Raw genomic sequence first — 19477 nt, forward strand, 5'->3', positions numbered from 1 at the left:
GGATGCTTAACTGACTGAGCCACCCAGGCGCCCCTATTTATTGTTAATTATAGGAATAAAAAGCATGACAAAAAATGGACTAATCCCAATCCCTTTTTAGAGCCTGTTTAATAAGTTAGTAGAACTTACGGAGGAAGCCAGGAAAGCATACAAAGATATGGTTGCCGCAATGGAACAAGAACAAGCTGAGGAGGCCTTAAAGAATGTGAAGAAGGTGCCACACCACATGGGGCACTCTCGGAACCCCTCTGCAGCCAGCGCCATTTCTTTCTGCAGTGTTATTTCTGAACCCATCTCTGAAGTAAATGAAAAGGAATATGGTAAGTTGTTATATATCATTTCAGATGATTGAAATTTTGAAATAAATGCTACCTTTTGTTTTTATCTTACTGATTATTCATATTTTGGTCAGAATTTTGGTTTAAGAAATTGCATTAAACATGTCCATTAAAAATTAGGAGACAGTTTGGGGCTGAGACTTTCTGTGAGATCCTATAATTCAGTCACATTTCCAGAATCTCCAGAGGGATTTGAAAGTCAAAATGTGTCATACTTTGTGACCTATAACTAAGTAAATTCTAGGAGGTTTCATGCTGATATTCTATTATTGAAGTTTTGTATTTACTAAGTAAACAAAAGACCTGAATATTATTGATTGTAAGCTTATAAAATGTAGACATATGACATTTGTTTTGAGTTAAATTTGATGCTAGTTGAAAAGAAATATAGACGAAAACCCAGCATTTGTGTGTGTTAAAGAACAAAAATTCAGCTGAGTAAGTTTAAAGATCTAATTGGCTTTCATAAGTGATTTGTGCATTGGGCAACATCCCATCTAGCAAGTAGGGGAGAGCTCTGAGGAGCTGTACAAAATGGAAGGTTTTTATAGGAAGGTGGGTGGTGCAAGGAAGTTATTAGCAAAAGAAAAGAAAGGATCCTTCCTGCCAAGGTCTGGCAAGGTCACCTTCCTTGAGGGGGATAGGCAAGGGGTCTTATTTAGGTGGATTGTCTCATTTTCCTGTTGGGGGTGGAGAGGGCCCTTGTGACAGATTACCTCACTGGTGCTGACCAGAAAACTCTTCAGACTTCTATTTCTAGGGGAGGTCGAAACTGGGATTAGGTTAGATATTAAGCTCTGGTTTGGTGATTTGGCCTCAGTGATGCCATTTTGGGCCTGTGTTTTTTTTTTTTGTTTTGTTTTTGTTTTTTTTTTTTTAACATACAATGTTTAAAATAACATTATTTATTGCACTATATGTTTTAGTAGTTTCCTTGCCTTGTTTCTATATAATACTTTGAACTCTTTAAGTTCCCCACTTTTCATGATCTAATTTCTAATTCATTTCCCAATTTTTTTCTTTTTAAAAATAGTATAGCCACCTCCTTTAACGTGGCTCCTGGTTCTTCTTTCTTTTCTCTTTCTTGTCTTTTCGTTTCTTCTTTTTTCTTTTCTTTTCTTTTCTTTTCTTTTTTTGTTTGTTTGTTTCTTTCTTTGTTTCTTTCTCTAGAAGTTTATTGAATAGCATGTTACCACCTAAAATTTAACATTAAAAAAAACAGACCCTCATTTTTTTCCCTTTTTTCTCACACTCCCTTTGCTAGTCTTCTGTCTGTAATTGTAGTTAAATGTTTGGAATGCTTTTGACAAAATTCTAGGCCAGAGGCAGATAACAAGTTACTGTGGGACTTTAGGAAACCTCAGACCAAGGTTAAGTGTTACTGGCTTAGAGGCAGACGTGTATCTTTGTCTGAAGTTGACACCAGTTGAAAATAAAGAAGATAAAGTGCCAGCTTTGTAAATGAGTTTGCTTCTGTCTGTATAACGATCTGCAGATCTCAAAAGCAAACTGCAAGGTAAATTCATAAAACTGGATTTGAGCAATTGATAGTGATCGTCATTTGGGCACATGAAAAGAAAAGTTCTAAAAAGAACCTCTCTCCTCAAAGACTTAGGAGATGTTTTCAAAAAGCACCAAATTTAAAGTGTTCAAAGATGGAAGCCTTGGCTTTTTCACATTCTGCCTAGGGGAGTGAGAAATAATTGATTAATTTCTGGGACTCAGATTTCTCTTTAGTGAAATGAGGAGGGTTCGTCTAGGTCATCTATAAGGTTCCATTCAAAGCTAAAATTCTATGAGCTGTTAAAAAACAAAATTCAACCAATGTGTTTGGAGATCGAATTAGCTTTATTAAATGATTCATGAATTGGGCAGCCACCGTCTAGCAGGTAGAGAGGCACTCTGAAGAGTTGTACAAAATGGAAGCTTTTTATAGATGGGGGAGGCAAGAAAGTCATTAGGAGGAGAAAAAGATTTTTCTAGGTGCGACTGTTTGCTGGCGGAACACGGGAGGGGTCTTATGCAGATTACCTCATCTTTCTTTGGGGGATGGAGAGGACCCAGGTGATGGACTCATTGGTGCTGATGGAAAAATTTCCTGACTTCCTGGTTAAGGCCACATTTGTACAGGAAGTTGAAACTGCAATTTGATTGGGAATTAAACTTCAGTTTGGGAACTCAGTCTAAGTGACACCATTTTGGGCCTGTAGTTGTCATTTGTTTGTTTGTTTGTTTGTTTGTTTGTTTTAGTAGAGCTAATGGTTGATCCTAAGGAGAGATTTAGACAGAATCTTGAAGATGAGCTGATTTATCAGGACACCAACAAAATGAGTGGAAGGTAACCACAGATAACATTGAGAAGAAAGTATGAAGTTATTCTTTTTGTATCAGATGTATTCAGCAACAAATAGAAAGCGCACTAATGTGGCCTAAGAAGTTAGTATATTTAAGTATTTCACAGTGTCATCAAAGTCCTTAGCTTTTTCTTTTTTTCTGTTCTTCCATTCTCAGTCTGTAGCTTTTTCTCCTGTGCTTATCATCTCATGTTCATAAGTAGCTGCTGTGGCTCTCGGCATTAGTAGTCAAAAGCAGGAAGTTCAGGCAGTGAGTTCCTTTTATCAGTGAAGAAACCATTTTCAGAAGACTTCTTTTGTTTCATTTGGCTAGAACCAATCTTGTGACTACTTTTAGCTGCAAGGGAGACTAAGGCAAGGGAGTATTTGGCATAGGAGGGATAGGATAACCATGATAGTCTGAGAGCTATTTTAATTCATCCTCTGGGACTAGGCTCAAGTTCATCCCAAGTTTGGGGGTTCTGTTATCCAGGAAGAAAACGGGGAATAACTGTTGGGTAGACAGCAAGTAGCGTTTTCCATTTCTGGAAGATGCTGGATTTCTAAAATGTTCCTCCCCCGCCCCACCGAGTGTAAAGAAAACCAAAGCTTGGAAAAGGATGCTAATCATTGGTAGACTAGAAAACCTCCTGTGATAGTACAGTCTTACTGTCCTTTGTGTACCCTTGTTTTCTTTGCTTATGTTTTCCTTCCACCTGCGCTGAGTCTCAATTCTATCATATTTATTACCTGAAACAAATAGTTTTGAACATAAATCCCAACTAAGTTGTAAGTTCTTTGATATAGGAACTTGGCACACAATGGCCACTTGATACATAATAATATCTCACTGAATTCTTACTATGTGCTAGGCACTTTTCCAAGCATTTCACGCTAATATGTTCAGTTTTCTGAGCAACCTATGAAATAAGAAATAGTGTACTGCATTGTACAGATGAGGCTAAGATGAAGAGAGGTAAATACTTGCCAGTGCCGTGCAGTGGGTGAATCCGTCTCTAGAATCTGCATTCTTAGCCAGTGTGATTGTATTCCCTGTCTGTTGTATGAGTTCATAATAGGATAATATAATAGGTTTTCGGTAACCACTTATGAGGGGGACAGCCTTGATGTGTAGTCCTTCTATCCTGAATTTCCTGCTCATTCTCTACTATCACCCCTTCTTCTGTAGTTTCTTGAACTCATTTGCTTATTCTTTCATATATAACTATCTAAAGATGGATAGCTTTCCTGTGAGTACTGACTGAAAGGAGAAATACACACATCTCATCCTCTGATAAATCACTACTGATTTGAAAGTTTAAAAGACAAATAACAAGGACCCAGTAAACAAAACAGGAAAGCATAGAGGGATTAATAAGCAAAGAAGAGCTCTACTGAGTAAGTTCTGCTACAATAAACAATTCAGAAGCAGGATAGGTTTGGATCAGTGCCGTTTCCAGGTTTGTTGAGATCTTTGGTTCTGCCTTTAACTTGCTTCCTGTTCCCTTCATCATAAGTGGACTTCTAGAGGTTCTGTTCTGGATTTAGACTGTCCCCCTCCCCATTCCAATCAGATTTCTCCTATCCCATAGAGAATGATGGCACTTTCTTATTCTTCTGTTTCTCCATGTTGTATTCATGTGTTTGTGGCACTCCTCAACTGTTGATCAAGCTTCACCTATTACTTTAAGGTGGGATCATAGGCCTTCCCTCCCCAGTGGATGTGTGATCTAGGTGGCTTTTTGATTGTTGTGACAAGTCTCTTGATGGCTAAATAGCAGAATCCTTTGTCTCTGCTTCTAAGGTCATATCTCCTTTTCCTTTCCCAAGGAACCATGTGGGCTTTCAGCTCACCTGTCCAAGTAGATGAAAGCCCAAAGTTGATCCTGGAGAGAGATCAGCCTAACCTAGTATCCTGACCTTCCTTTTTCCTGTTCTTTGACTCATGGCCAAGGGAGAGGTGGAACTTTTTCCAAGACCCAAGTGAATTCTTAAACTTTTGAAGGAGGAAAAAAAACTGTTAGAAGGAATGTAAAAGTGCATCTAAAACTTCAAAAAAATGTATGCCTTTTTAAAGTTTTCGGGGGGGGGGCATAATTAAATATATGTGTGGCATTTTTCATTTAATAGGCTTTTTTTGTCTCCAACACTTATTATATGCCAACCATAGGGACACAGAGATGAGTGGGAGTGGGAAGGAGAAGGGAGGGGGGGCGGCACAGCAAACACAAAACAAGTGCTTTGGAACTGTATGCAAAAGTTCTGTGGGAATTTAAGTTAGTGGAAAGTCAGGAAAGACTTCAGAAAAGAATTGACATTTAAGGATGGTTTTCAAGGATGAGTGGGAGTCTGAAGGGTAAAGGAGGAAAACATCTGTGAAAAGAACAGCTTATGCAAAGCAAGAAATTGTAAACAGAAGTTATGACTTTGGGAGGAATGAGAATTCAGAGAGACCCCAAGCATAGAATGTGTGACCAAGGGTTATAATGAATGGGACCAGAAAGACAGGTAAGGGTCAGATCATGGAGGGCTTTGATTATGCCAAGCTAAGGTGTTGGGATTGTCTCCTAGGGTAATAGAAAGCCAGTTAGACAGTGACGTGACCAATTCACAAAACCAATTATGTTTATATGTAGATGTATAGCAAGATAAAGAAGGCTTGAGCTAAGGCAGTAGTGACCAAATTTAGTAGTTTTTGAGATAGAAGTGAGATGGTATAATTATGAGTTCAATGGAATAAAGAGATATAGTCAGGGCAATAGATAGGGTTTCAAGGATTACTGTGTGTTCTTTTGCTTTGAGACTATGAAAATGATAATGTTATTAACTAAGAATGAGAATATAAGAGGAGGAATAGGTTTGGTTTTTATTGTGGGTTTTTTTTTGGTTTTTTTTTTTTTCATGAGGTGGAAGAGTGGAAAGGACCTATTGCAAATTTGAATTAACTATAGAAAAGAAAGTTTTTTTTCCCAAAGCATGTGCCCTGATTTCAGGTGCCCAAAATATGGTCTTTATCAGTATATAGTTGATAGGTGACAATCAAATTCACTATATTAATATGAATAAACTTGCTTTATCACTACAGCTTGACCATTATACTTAAACTGCAAATAACAGCTATAATGCAAATAGAAGGGGGGCTGTTTTTTTTTTAAAGGCAAAAATAAATAAGTGGGACTACATCAAAAAGCTAAAAACTTTGCACACAGCAGAGGGAATCAACAAAATGAAAAGGCAACCTACTGAGTGGGAGAGAATGCTTTCAAATCACGTATCTGATAGGGGGTTAATATCCAAAATATACACAGACCTCATACAACTCACTAATAAAAAACCAACAATCCAATTAAAAAGTGAGCAGAGGATCTGAATAGACACTTTTCCAAAGAAGACATACATATGGCCAACATAAAAAGGTGTTCAGTGTCACTAATTACCAGGGAAATGCAAATTGAAACTACAACAAGATACATATATATACACCACCTGACAACTGTTAAAATGGCTATTATCAGAAAGACAAAAAATATCAGATAAGGATGTAGAGAAAAGAGAATCCTTGTACAGTGTGAGAATGTAAATTGATGCAGCCACTACAGAAAATCGTATGGAGGTACCTTAAAAAAGTAAAAATAGAAATATCATATGATTTTTAGTCCATATTCTGCATATATACCCAAGGAAATGAAATCATTATCCCAAAGAGATATCTCTACTCCCTTGTTCATTTCATCACTGTTCACAGTAGCTTGGAACCTGAGTGCCCCTCAGTGGATGAATGGATAAAGAAGATGGAGTGTGTGTCTTGTACATGTATGTGGGTGCCAGAGTCATAGGGAGTGGGTGAAGTGCGTGAAGGGTGTCAAAGGGTACAGACTTCCTGTTATAAAATAGATAAGTCATGGGATATAACCTACAACATGGAGACATAATTGATAATACTGGATTGCATATTTGAAAATTGTTATAAAGTAGATCTAAAAATCCTCATCCCAAGAAAAAAGCATTTTTTTGGTAACTATGTGGTAACAGATGTTGACTTGTTAAGGCAGTCATTTTCCAATATGTATAAATACCAAACCATTATGTTGTACAACTAAAATTAATACAATATGTCCATTATACCTAAATAATAAAAAATGAAAGAAAAATAAACACAGGAAAAAAAGGGGTAGAAGAGCTGTCTTTTGTCTCCTCATTCTTTGTATGTTTGTTTCCTTTAAATTGACTTCCTGTCATTAAAAATAACTTAGGTTATTACCACTATATTATGTAATAACATTTCTTTTTTTAGCTACCAAATTCATTTGGTAAGCCCAGCTACATAAATTCTAAAACAAATTTTCACAAATGTTAAAAATACATGGATGGCTTCTTTGCTTATCAATGGAAACATAAGTCCCATTGCAGGTTAAGACAACTCTCCCATAACTTGGTGTGGGAGCATGACACAAACATGCCAAATTAGAACTATTTCTGTTGGATATCTTGGCTCTGCTATCTGTGACTTGAGGATCATTGGGCCCAGTACACCTCCGGGCCAAAAAAGAAAAAAGAATAAAAAGGCAATTCATTGATTTTCATGAAGATACGGATTTTATATCTAAACACCAGTGAGCTACTGTTGGTATAAGATCTTGTGCATCTGAGGCATTAATACACTTACTTTTGCCTCCTTGTTTCTTTATCTTAAGTGTACATTTTTGAGAATTGTTTTCCTTTTATAACATTTAAACCAGTACTAGAATAAACTAAGATTTTAGTTTTTCCAACCAGTTGGTGAGCCAACAAATTTTGTTCTTCCCTCTTTTAAGAGTTGCATGATTCTGAAACCGTGTTCTGGTTTTTAAAAATCTGTTTGGTATCTGCAGAAACAAATTGGAGAAACATGGTGGAAACGTCAGATGGACTAGAAACATCAGAAAATGAGAGAGAGGTTTCCTCTAAGCATAGCACATCCGAAAAACCCAGTAAACTTCAGTTTGACACAGCCCCTGTGGGTAAGCAGCCGTCATCACTGGCTGCAGGTGGTACTACCTCAGCTACAAACCCTGGGAAACCAACAGTGAGCGATAAAGAGGAAGCGAAGCCAGATGACCTGGAGTGGGCCTCCCAGCAGAGTACAGAGACGGGTTCTTTGGATGGCAGTTGCCGAGATCTTTTGAATTCCTCCATCACCAGCACCACCAGCACCCTTGTACCTGGCATGCTCGAAGAAGAGGATGATGAAGAGGAGGAGGAGGAGGAGGATTATACTCATGAACCCATATCTGTAGAAGTACAGCTCAATAGTAGAATTGAGTCTTGGGTCTCTGAGACCCAGAGAACAATGGAGACTCTTCAGCTTGGAAAAACCCTTAATGGTTCTGAGGAAGACAATGCAGAGCAAAGTGGAGAAGAGGAGGCAGAGGCGCCTGAAGTGCCGGAACCAGGGATAGATGGTGAGTCCTGGACTACTGACCACCAGGCAGGTCAGGAGCAGCAGAAGAAGCCCAGCAGCTGCAGCTCACGGAACAACGAGCCCTCTGATCTTAATTATACGCCCCCAAGTCTATAACTCAGGAAATGTCAGCTGTCTGTCTCCAACTGTGTAAGGGTTGCAGCCATTATCTTTTATGCTTCATCTCAACATTTTGCACTGTCCGGTATTTAATATATGTATTTAATTTCTGACAAATATTTTTGTAGCTGTCTTTTACTTGTTTTATTATAATCTGTAGCTTAGCTTTTAATTAGCATCTAAGTGTCTTTCTAAGAGCTGTGTGGAAATTCAGAATTGTTAGAGCTTATTTTGTTATGGAAAATAATGATTAAAAATAGAAGACAACTAGGTTTTAAAAAAGAAAGTAAATTTGAAATGCCTCTTTAGAGTCATTTTGAAAGTTAAAGATCCAGATTCTAAGGCTAAGAGCAGTTACCAGTGTTTGCTTCAGGACTGCCTCCTTCACTCTAATTTGATCAGAAGTTGTTTGGGCTTCTTTAAAAAAGAATCGGAGGTAGATTTGGAAAATTGAAAAAAAAAAAAAAAGCGGAGGGTAACTAAGTTCACAAATGTTTTGTGTTAAAAATTGATGTAACTTTTCTTTGGTCCACAGATGCTTATTTCAGAAGCCATTGATCATTGTGATTAAAGTTGCAGTGGGCTAAAACAGACCCTCCAATACTTAGGTTAGCAAAGGAACCACCACGATACATTGGAGCTGGCCTTACTTGTGGGAAGTGATAGATGTTGTCTTTAATAGTGAAAAGTCACCCACGATAGGACCTGCTAGGTTCTGTCTCCTATTTACTTCTTACTTACCTCAGGAATGCTCTTGTACATACTCGTATTTACATCAAGTTAGGCAGATTGTGGCAGATGAATAACTGTAACCGATTCTATGACTGTAGCACTTACGTGTAAACTATTACAAAACAAAGTCTTATATTGGTGTGTTCTCTTGCATGCTTCTGATTTGGGACCCTCTAGATTTGCTATCTGGATTTGATTAGGTATCCAAACTTGTCCTGAGTGAAAAATCATTTCACCTTAAAAAAAAAAAAATACATATTTTGTCCCTAGCCCTGAGCACCTGCCATGTAACACCCACCATAGTTACTGATAGGAGGTCAGGGAAAGGAACTTCACACAACTTATAACATATATCCTGATAATCAAGTCTTGGAAAAGCAAGTATTGAAGAAGAGAGAAAGTTGTTCTAATTGTGCTGAAACTATAAGATAATTTAGAGGACACAGATCTAGGCAGGTATTAATTCTTGATCACTCTTACTTATCTCTGCCCTTCTCAAGGAATGTGTATATCTGCTTGGGAGAATTTAAACATACTGAGCTAAATGTTTTATTTGCTGGTCAGTCACCTGGTAGTGACCTCTACAAGTTTATGTAATGTTGGGAGAATTATAGATTACCTATTTTTCTCTCTTCCCTCCAACCTCTTCCCCCATCCCTAGCTTCCAGCTGACCACACACACACACACACACACACACACAAGCACACAGGCGCCAGCAAGAACTCCCACAAGCAGTTACAGAACTGAGGAGGGAGGGGTATTTTCCCTGCTCTGATTTCATGGGGTAGGGCTTTGCCTCACAGAGGCAGGAGAGAAGAATTGGGCAGGTTTTCTACTGAACTCATTGAGACTACTGCACTAGTTTTGATGTTTTATAATGCTGGCATTAATACTAGAGAGATCAGATTCTTGGGTGATTATTTAGTATCTGTGCATTGTGAAAGTTTAGGAGCATTGCTGTATAGAAAATGCCAGTGTGTCAACTTTATTAGTGTGCTAAAAGGGGACATTATTGTACTGCCCTGTCTAAACTGTTCTCCAGTGTAGACTTCTTAGGCACAAAGTATTTAGCACTTAAAGGAACACAGCATGTAAGGAATGAAGCCTCTGAAATAGTAATCATGGATATAGATGTGGCAGATCTTACTGTGTCTTCACATTTGGGAAGTGTTAGTTGGTTTAAAGAAATGATAGAGATTTTGAACTACTGACAGTCTTAAAAGTGAATTTAAAAACTTTTCATACTTTTTATGGTGTAAATTTCCTTTGCTCGGTGTCAGTGATTCAGATGACTCTTGATCTTGAGGTATTGGCTTTTCAAAGGTTTCTTACATTTTATATCTCTTCTGAATGAGAACTGTCGTTTTACATTTTTGACATTTGTATCAAAAGAGAAGTTGAGGAAATCTCCAGAACACCAGTAACTTTTAAGTTTACTATAGACTTCAGAAGTGTTCAATTCTGTGTTCGATAAATGCTCTTGCACGTGCAGGATCTTCTGCCGGCAAACCCAAGGGACCACAGCCTTTTTTATACGAGACAGGTCACCTCTAGAGGACTACCCAAAATTTATTAAAGGAGATGCTACTGTGTCGATAGTATGCTTAAATAAGTATTAATAATGTCTTTATAATTTGTTTCCTTTAGATAAATTCTGGAATTTGTGTATTCTATACAGGAGGAGGTGTGAAAATAGGAAAGTGGGGTTTTTTTGTTTTTCGTTTTTTTGTTCGGAACTGGGAGTGGGTGCCTCTTCGGAGACCTAATGATAAGAGTAGGGGTTCATTATCACAAGAAATGAAAACCATAGTGATTTTTTTTCTTAGTGTGTAGAGGTTGTTTTATGGCAATAATTAATATTAGATTTCTATTTCAGTACATAAGTATATGAATTATAATATGAATTGCACTCCCAGAACTAGATTTCTGCTTCAGTAGGATTGTTTGCTGTGAAGATTACTTCTCAAAAGACAAATGTTCACACTAGCTTAATTTTGGTTTAAATATGTTTGTAAATGATGTAATATATTTCTTTTGACTAAACATGGGAAAAATAATGTGTGTTATACATTGAAAAGTTTTTAAAGGCTTTGATTGGAGGTCATTTTTGCAGAGAGGGTATTTTATATGCTTCCAGTATTTGGAAAAGAATTAGTCAAAAGGAATTCACATAGTTTAAGTATTGAAAAATTAATATTCAAATAATGTACTTGTCTGATTTCTTAATAAGCTGGGGGAGGTGGGTGGGGTGGGTATCGTAATGTACAAATGAGTAGTGAACTCTACATTCATTTTTCAACTCTTCAACATAAAACTGTTAAATCTTAACACATTGTTACTTTAATATATGTATAAAGAAGTATTACTGTTTGTAAAGCTGCTGTTTGCTTTAAAAAAACAACAAACCTGTCATTTAAGTATTTCCTGTACGTTGTGCCAACAGGTTAGAACATTAACTTATTCCATTTAAAAACGTAATCATTTTTTGCTTTAAAATTTTTTCTGTGACATAATTTATTTAAAGACATCTTCCTCTTCCTTTGCCCCTTCCAGCCTTTATAAACATCAAAGAATCAGCCAAATGGTTTACCTAAGCTGAAATCTGAATCTTAATTAATGATAAAAATTTAAACTTTGTTGGCACAACACACCTTAAAAGTATTTGTGTTATTTTGTAATTTAATTTCTAAATATACCACATGAGTTTATAATTTAATGTCTTAATTGTAATGCTCTAATAAAAAAAAAAGCAAAATTAGTGAATTATAACATGAAAAGATTTTCATCTTGTTCTTTTGTTGTTTGAAGGATAATTGTTATATCACATTTTAGGGGTAATAACAGCTTTTTTGCACTATGTAAATACTAGTTGAGATTCTTCTGTAACTAATAAAATGATTATTGAAATGTAGTCTATCATTTCAGAATAAGTACTTAAGGAATTCATGACTTGCCCAACATATGGGATAGAGAAAAAAAGACTCCTAGCATTGCTTAGTGCCCTCATGGGTTTGCCAGAGGAGGTTGTAAAATCTGCAGGAGGAAGTTACTAGTAAAAATTTCCATTTGGGGGTTGGTGTAGGCTGTGGTACAGGCCAAGGCATCTGTGGAGACCATCCTGGCGTCAGGAGAAATCCTACAGATTTCTTCTCCTTTTTATGCAAATTACTCTGTGCCAGGCAGTGTTCTAAGCCATTTCCCAGTATTAACTCATTTAATCTTCACTACAGCCTTATGAGGAAACGCTATTTTTCACTTTTTAAATGATGAAACCATCAGGGAGATGATGAGTAACTTGTCCGAGGTCCCACAGCTGGTAAACGGCAGAACTGGGATTCAGACTCCTTCCACATTGAAGGCCATGCTTTTTTACTCACTATGCTCTGTTGTTCCTTAACACAAAATGCTCACAGTTGCAAACGAGTGTTTTTCTCACCTTTGTCAGGCGTCTTCTGGAATTTGAAATATACCAGGACTGAACTGATTTTCTTAGAGACTAGATTTATTGAGTCTCACCTGATCACTTAATGAGAGTGGTCCCTTGTCACCATGTCACCATGAAATGTATGGAATCTGAAGAGTAGACTCACCTGTTAGAAAATAGGATCACTAATTTTCATAATGAAATGGATTTTTGCTGATCACAAAGAGAAAGGAGGGAAACCTCATCATTTGTATCGGAATATTTCCTTTTTTGGACCACCATTTGTATGATTCCCAATTGTTCTTTTCCTAACAGTGATCAGTTTTTCTTTAACTGAACAGAAGAGGGTGTGCACAGCACCTGAAAAGTCAAAGTCTACCCAGTAAAACCAATAATTGTTTAAAATGGGGAGAGATGGTAGAGAAGTATCCGGAACAGTAGTCCTTGCCATGAAAAGTGCTTAGTTCTAAGGCTAAACTCAGAACTCTAGAATCCTACATTTCATTTTAGAAAGAGAACATGATCCAGACATTTAGCTCTTGGGATCAGCTGTTAGGTCTTTTGACATTTCTAAATTATCTTGGCAATTCAATATTTTAGTTTAACGTGGGTTCTTTTGATGTCACATGTATGAACTAAGGCATGTGGCTAATTGCATAATCATTATAAATGGCAGCCTCATGGAATGTAGGGCCAAAGCATGCTCTGCTTTCACAGTGCAGGGTTTGGAAAGATGGGAGATGTTTCAGTTCTGGAGCAAGTCTCAGTCCCTGTATTTCTCCTCACTCCACTCCCCATTACACTGAGTAATTAGTTGGCAACCCAGTGGCAGACAGAGAGACATTTACTCTTGCAAAAATGGATTGGATAACTGTGGCTACAAGTCAACTAACTGTTTGGATCCAAGGTTGCAGTCTGGAAGCAGGGTTGGAGCAAGGAAGATACTGCATTGCATGAAATTTGGAGCTCCTACCTGAGCCTCGTGTTCTTTATGTTAGTACTGAGGAACCAAAGATAGGGTGGAATTGTATGTTGGTGAGCTATGGGTTGGAGCCTGGAGTGGTATAGGTTGTTTGGGCTTTTTTGGGTTTTTTTGAGGAATGACTGCTTCCTTCTCTCGGAGGTGTCAAAGCTTGGCCATGGCCTTGAATTACCCAGAGGGAACAGGTAATAACCACAGCCTTACAGTGGGACTCTGATTTCAGGCGGTGTTAATTGCACCCTTACTTACTCTGGGAACAGAGATGGGAAGAAAAGTGGTACCTGCTTAGGCATGTACAGATTCCCTAGATTATCTTTGCTTGTCTTTCTTCTCTGTTTACCTCGGCTGGAGCACTTGCATTGCGTTGCAAACAATCAGTTTGAGTATAGGATAATGAATTGATACTTAAGCAGTTTTGTTACCTCTGGTTAAATATAAATGAGTGAAAAGTTTGAAAATCTTTGGTTTCTCAATTACAGGAGAAATGTCAGAAGTCATCATCCCTGTCTTTGTTCTTCCTTGCTTTCTCTTTTCTAGAACCAGTGTTGTAAGGCAGATGGTGAGCTTCTGACAAATGCACCTTCATAGTGAAGCCTCAGGGGAGTCAGGGACTACCCTATCCAAAATTGTAACCTCTTCATCACTTTCTTCCTCAAACCCACTTTTTTTTTCCATTTACATTTGCTGCATTTCAACATCCTATAGATTTTATTCATCTTGTCTCTCTCCCCTACTACGCTCTGTGTGGGCAGGGTCTTTGGCTTATTGTCCTGCTTTATTCTCTGCCTAGTACAATGCCTGGCACAAAACAGGCACTCAGTAAATCTCTGTTGAATGAATAAATGAAGGCTGAAGTAAGTAAATCAGCATTGGCAATGCAGTCATATTCTGAAGCATTTACACTCCTACATACTGACTTCTGACTACTCCTATTTTTTTTTTTTTTTTACATTGGTTTAGAGTTTGGGGTTGGAGGAAAAAATAACCCAAATCCCAAATAGAAGAGCCTCACCCTAGAATAGTGGGCTCCCTCGAGTTACTCTGTATTTCATGTCCCTATATTGCTTATAGCTGAAAACGTAAATTTAATGACTATAGTTTGCATATAGAGGGAGGTGACAGGTATATAAGACATTTCTATGAGATTAGCCAGGAAGGGGGCAAAAATGCACCTGCAACTTCCAGTGTATCTATAATGTTTTATTTTTAAGCTCCGTGATCAGTATATGAGAATGTGGTATATCATTCTTTATACTCTTATATGCTTGAAATACAGGAATAACCAAAAGGAACAGGCCGACTAAAATGCAACCATTTTCTGTTCTGTAAATGACTTCCAAACTTGGCACCAAATCTCACTTTGGTATCTTAACAAAGAACATTAGTTGTAGAAATGCAACTAGAAGTCAGGCTTAAACCTGTATCTTGATTGATGTAGCAAAGAGTTAAGATTTGTTAAATAACTGGTAGCTGCAAATTTTATCTTCTCTCCATGAACTAGAAACTGTCTCCCTTCATCCTTCACCTGGCTTAACCCTTCCCCCAGTAATAAGAAGTATGTCTCGCACCTGTGCCTCCCCCATCTGCTCTCTAGTTGGAGCAAGGTGCTTTAATCTTCATAGGAAGATTGAAGATTGTGTTGGCAACCCACTTATCTGGTTTCCTTAGCAACCAGAACACAGTGTTTAAAGTGATAGCATCCCTTGCTCAGAATAGAAATTGAGTAAGCCTGATCATGATGCCCTGGTCTGCTTTGTGTCTTCAAAGACTCTTCTTCATCTGGCTGTTCATGGTAGCCAACCTTTAAAGGGGTAACTACCTGGGACATAATCAGTATAAAGCTCTGGACCTATATATATAGAGCTGACTTCACCTTGCCAGTTACAGTGACCCTTATCTCTAACCTGGAAATATTGAGCAACCTGTCCCTTTTAATCCAAGAATTTAAGACATTTTTTCATGTCTTTATAACTTTTGCAGCAATTTAGGAATGTTGCCACCAATTTCCATGAAATCTGAACAGGAATCAAGATGATAAAGTTGCCTAGGCATTTAAGAAAAGCACAAAGAAAAAAGAAAGGAACTTTTAAAGAAAATTGCTATTAAGGAACTATGCTAGGGATCTATTGCTGTGTCTGCTTAGTATGTCCCTTCATTAGGGAATGGCTCCACACACACCCTATTCCACCCTCACCAGGGATATAATCTCTTATTGCAACAGTAGCTGACAGTTAACTAATGCTGAGACCATTGACTGGGCTGGGGATCTTAAAATAGTTAATCTACGCTAAGCAAATGGGTCTCTTCCTTGGGATTTTGGATTTGGGATTAAGAGTGGCTCAATGGTTTTGGGTTCCTTGGATTTTAAGATTGGAATCTCCAATTTGCCATTGGTGGCCATGAAAAAGCAAAGTCTGGGTCAAACAGTGTTGAATGAGTTTCCTTGCTGTTAGACATTTTAGAAACTCCAATATCGTAATGCATTTTGACTCTCCATGAGGGAAAAGATTTATTATATATCAGGCAACATTTCCCCAAAGTGTTGTACCATGGAACATGGAGTTCTCCAAAACGTGGCCCCACAGTACTTTCTCTTCAAAAATGATGAACATCCTGAGGATCTAGTTTTTTATGTAACATGCATCAAAATCTGTTGCTTAGACTGTGAAGTTTCCATGAGATTGGAAAACACAAGGGATGTCTGGACTGCTCTAACTTAGAGGTTCTCAACCCCGGGTGATTTTCTCCCCAGGGAACATTAGGCAGTGTCTGGAAACACTTTTGTTTGTCACAACTGGAGAGAGTGATCCTGGCATCTAGTAGGTCAAGACCACAGATGCTGGTGAGCATCTTATGATGCACAGGGCAGCACCCCACAGCACCCCCACAGCAAAGAATTATGTGGCCAAAAATGTCAATAATGCAGAGATTGAGAAACTGTACTAACTCGATGTCAGGATGCTGGATTAGTCCTGTATGGGTTCAGGGCCCCAAATCAGTGGGCATATACTCACTGCATTCAAATGTTCTTGACCTCTGTTTCTGGCACCTGTTTAGACATTCTCTAATGTTCCAGAGTAGACTTAGCCAGACTCATCCAGATCTTCTGGATAAAACAGGCCTTCCCCACCCCTCTCACTTCCTGGGGAAGAGGATAAGGAGAATTCACCCACAGCTTCTGATCACATGCCAGTGCCTCCTCCCACATATCCCACTTATGTTCTCCCATCACATGAGGAGGCTATGTGAGGAGCAAAAGGGCAGGGAGGTACCTCTGGCAAGGGCTGCTGAGTGGCTTTTCCAAGAAAAGCATGAGTCAAGTGCTAACAGAAGGCCTGCAGAATAGACTGGTCTGGCCCTGACCGCATGATTGACTCAGGCAAGACTGGCAAAGATGATGTTTTATACAACACTGAGAAGTGGGATCCAGCTCCCTGCCCTGGTGAGCCATATCTCCGAGGCAGACACGTTGAAGCCTCTGCCTCTTACTCCAGCCGCTTCTCAGGGAACAGCTGCCCAGAACCATGGCCCTCGGGAGGATCACTGGACACGGGCTTGGAAATGCCCAAGTAGCCTTTATGTTCCTTGGAGGGAGAATGGAGCACAAAGTCCCTACCTACAAAGGATTCCCTCTCTTCTTAAAGACATCATCAAATCCTTGTTTGCCTGAGGAGCGAGAGGTTCCCCAGGTGTGGGACTTAATTTTAAAAACCGATGTCAGTCCCAGGTAACCTGGGGAGAGTTGGTCACCGTACTGTTCAAACACCTAGGGTGACTTACTAAGTCATGAAATGGGGACCTTTATTATATGTTAATTGAATTAATTGATCATTGCTGATTATGTGCCCATTGAGTTTGGTACCATGGCAGAGGTGGAAGGAGTTTATGCTGTTCCAATTCACACATGGTTGTGTGCTGAGAACGTATAAACTGTTTGCTTGGGACTCAGAACATTTTCCCAAAGGAACCATGTTAAGTGCTGATAATACTTCCACACTAAACCCCAGAGCCCTTAAATATCACTCATGTGGGATTTGAAATGATAGAAACATCTCCACAACTCTGTTGCAAACATAGTGTTTCAGCTACATGGGTTGGACACCGCTGTTGTGACCTCCCCTTGTTTCTAGGAGAAAGTGTATATAACTCAGCATGATAGGTGTATGGTCACAATTTCCTGGCCCCTCCTACTAACACATAGAGATGAACATATACGTGTGTGCGTGAGAACACACATGCGTGTTCAAGCATGATCTGTTTCTTATCTGTAGTCCTACCCCAGAGGGACAGTGGGAGACTCAAGTTCTCCTTGATGTCAATCAAGTGGCACTTTCCCCTGCTGCAGTGTTCATTGGTCAGGATAGGTAGACACCTTCCTGGGTATGGCCTCTAGATGCTGATGACAGGGATGAGGAAACAGAGCAGATTCCTCCGTCTGTCAAAAAGACGGACACAGGCCTGGCAGCATGTGGGGAAGGACAACATGAGCCAAACCCAAGGCAGAGTTTCTAGGACATAGGATTTTTGGTACAGAGAGAACCAAAGAGATGATTCAGTTCAATCCTCTCCTTTACAGAGGGGAAAACAGACCCAGGGAGGTGAAGACACTTGCCCCAGGTCGCTTAGACTTTTGGATTGGAGACTTCCCGATCCCCAGGCTCTTGCCTCTCCATCTTGTGCCCCAGAAACTAGAAAATCCTCTGGAGTTCTCCCCCACCCCAATTCTAATTTTTGAAAACCAGATTCTGTAAGGAAAGTCTTGTTATCTGGCCAAGAAAGCTGGGCTCGCTGCATTGGAGTCACGGATTGCCAAACTCTGCTACCCCCTGACACCACAGATGCTGTGGCTTCCCCTGCACCTGGAATCTTCCTGTAACCCAGCAGAAGACAGCAACAGGGCAGCACCACCAACCACCAGCAACTCCTGTGGTCTTCTCCATATTTACCTCCACTGGTCGGAGAAGGGCCATCTTCTCATCTCTGTAACTGTTCTTAACCAGAGCCATGAGACCACTCCCTGTTGGGTGTGTTACAGTGAAAGAAAGGGAAATAACAAACTCTTTGCTGAGAGATTTCATTCTGGTGCATTTAGATTCATTCTGCTAAGCATTTAAACATCTTTTCTAACCTGGAAATGCCAATTATCTCTGACAAGGCCATGCTGTTTTTTACAAGGTCCTCAGGCTTCCAGAGTGAGCGGATGTGCCCTAGTATGCAACTATGATATACAAATGTATTGCATGTGCGGTGTTGTACACACCTCCCTGTGGGGGAGGTAGGGCAGCTATGCCTAGACCTATTTGATGGATGAAGAAACTGAAAATAAATTTGTAATTTTATGCACATACTGGCCCTTTATGTATGCATGTAAATAATGTATATGTGTACCTGTATAAACGCGTGTGCATGTAAAATAAATGAGAGGTAGCTTCTATTTACTTAAGGGTATGTATTTTCCACGTCTGCACGTGGAGTTGTCTTCCATAGGGATCAATAATGCTCATGTGGTTGGGGGGAGGGCAGTGTATCTTACAGTTGAGCACATGCTCCTCCACATCAGGCAGATGGAGGGCAGAACTGGCCCTGATCACATGCTCGTTACATTACCTTTCTGAGCTTCAGATTTCTCATCTGACAAATGAGCATAATAACTCCTAACACGTAAGTGAGGTGGTGCCTGTTACCTGTTTAGTACATAACACATGTGTTCAGTAAACAGTGGCTGCTTCCTTTGTGCCGGCTGTGCACCAGATACTATGCTAGGTAAAAGACAAAAGAGGTGAGTGAGGCAAGGTGTTGGCCCTTCACATGCTTATGAGTTAAACTAGCAGGAGACCTAAGCAAACAAATTACAGTACCTCAGAATGGCTGGGAAGCAATTTATGTAAAGGCTAAGAGCATTGGGATTCAGATGTTCTGGGCTTCAAATCCCATCTTGAAAGAGTCACTTAACTTGCCCTGAGCTTCCTCATGTATACAACAGGAATATAGAATTGTGAGGATTAAGTGAACTAATGTGCAGTACTTGCAACAGCGCCTGGCACGTGACAGGCACTCAGTAAAGAGTGATTTTAGTAATTCTAATATTGAATTCTGTGTGTGAACAA

At 39.2% G+C, this 19477-nt stretch overlaps 1 protein-coding gene and 1 long non-coding RNA gene across 4 annotated transcripts in view; one reads left to right on the forward strand and one right to left on the reverse strand.

Moving 5' to 3' along the window:
• The window catches only part of SECISBP2L (SECIS binding protein 2 like), a 64519-nt gene extending 53568 nt beyond the window's left edge, over nt 1–10951 (forward strand). Inside the window, exons 17-18 of the mRNA XM_042942096.1 lie at nt 101–320; nt 7543–10951. Coding sequence (XP_042798030.1) covers nt 101–320; nt 7543–8228 — 906 coding nt within the window. The 3' untranslated portion in view covers nt 8229–10951. The remainder of the gene's footprint in view (nt 1–100; nt 321–7542) is intronic.
• The window catches only part of LOC122222064, a 49943-nt gene extending 34954 nt beyond the window's left edge, over nt 1–14989 (reverse strand). For all 3 annotated transcript variants that reach the window (XR_006203584.1, XR_006203585.1, XR_006203583.1), the window contains exons 1-2: nt 14939–14989; nt 12481–12554 (exon numbers count right to left, since the gene is read on the reverse strand). This is a non-coding gene — a long non-coding RNA (uncharacterized LOC122222064). The remainder of the gene's footprint in view (nt 1–12480; nt 12555–14938) is intronic.
• Nucleotides 14990–19477: the final 4488 nt, after the last annotated feature.

This window comes from Panthera leo, chromosome B3 (genome assembly GCF_018350215.1).
Source record: "Panthera leo isolate Ple1 chromosome B3, P.leo_Ple1_pat1.1, whole genome shotgun sequence".
Classification (NCBI taxonomy): Eukaryota; Metazoa; Chordata; class Mammalia; order Carnivora; family Felidae; genus Panthera; species Panthera leo.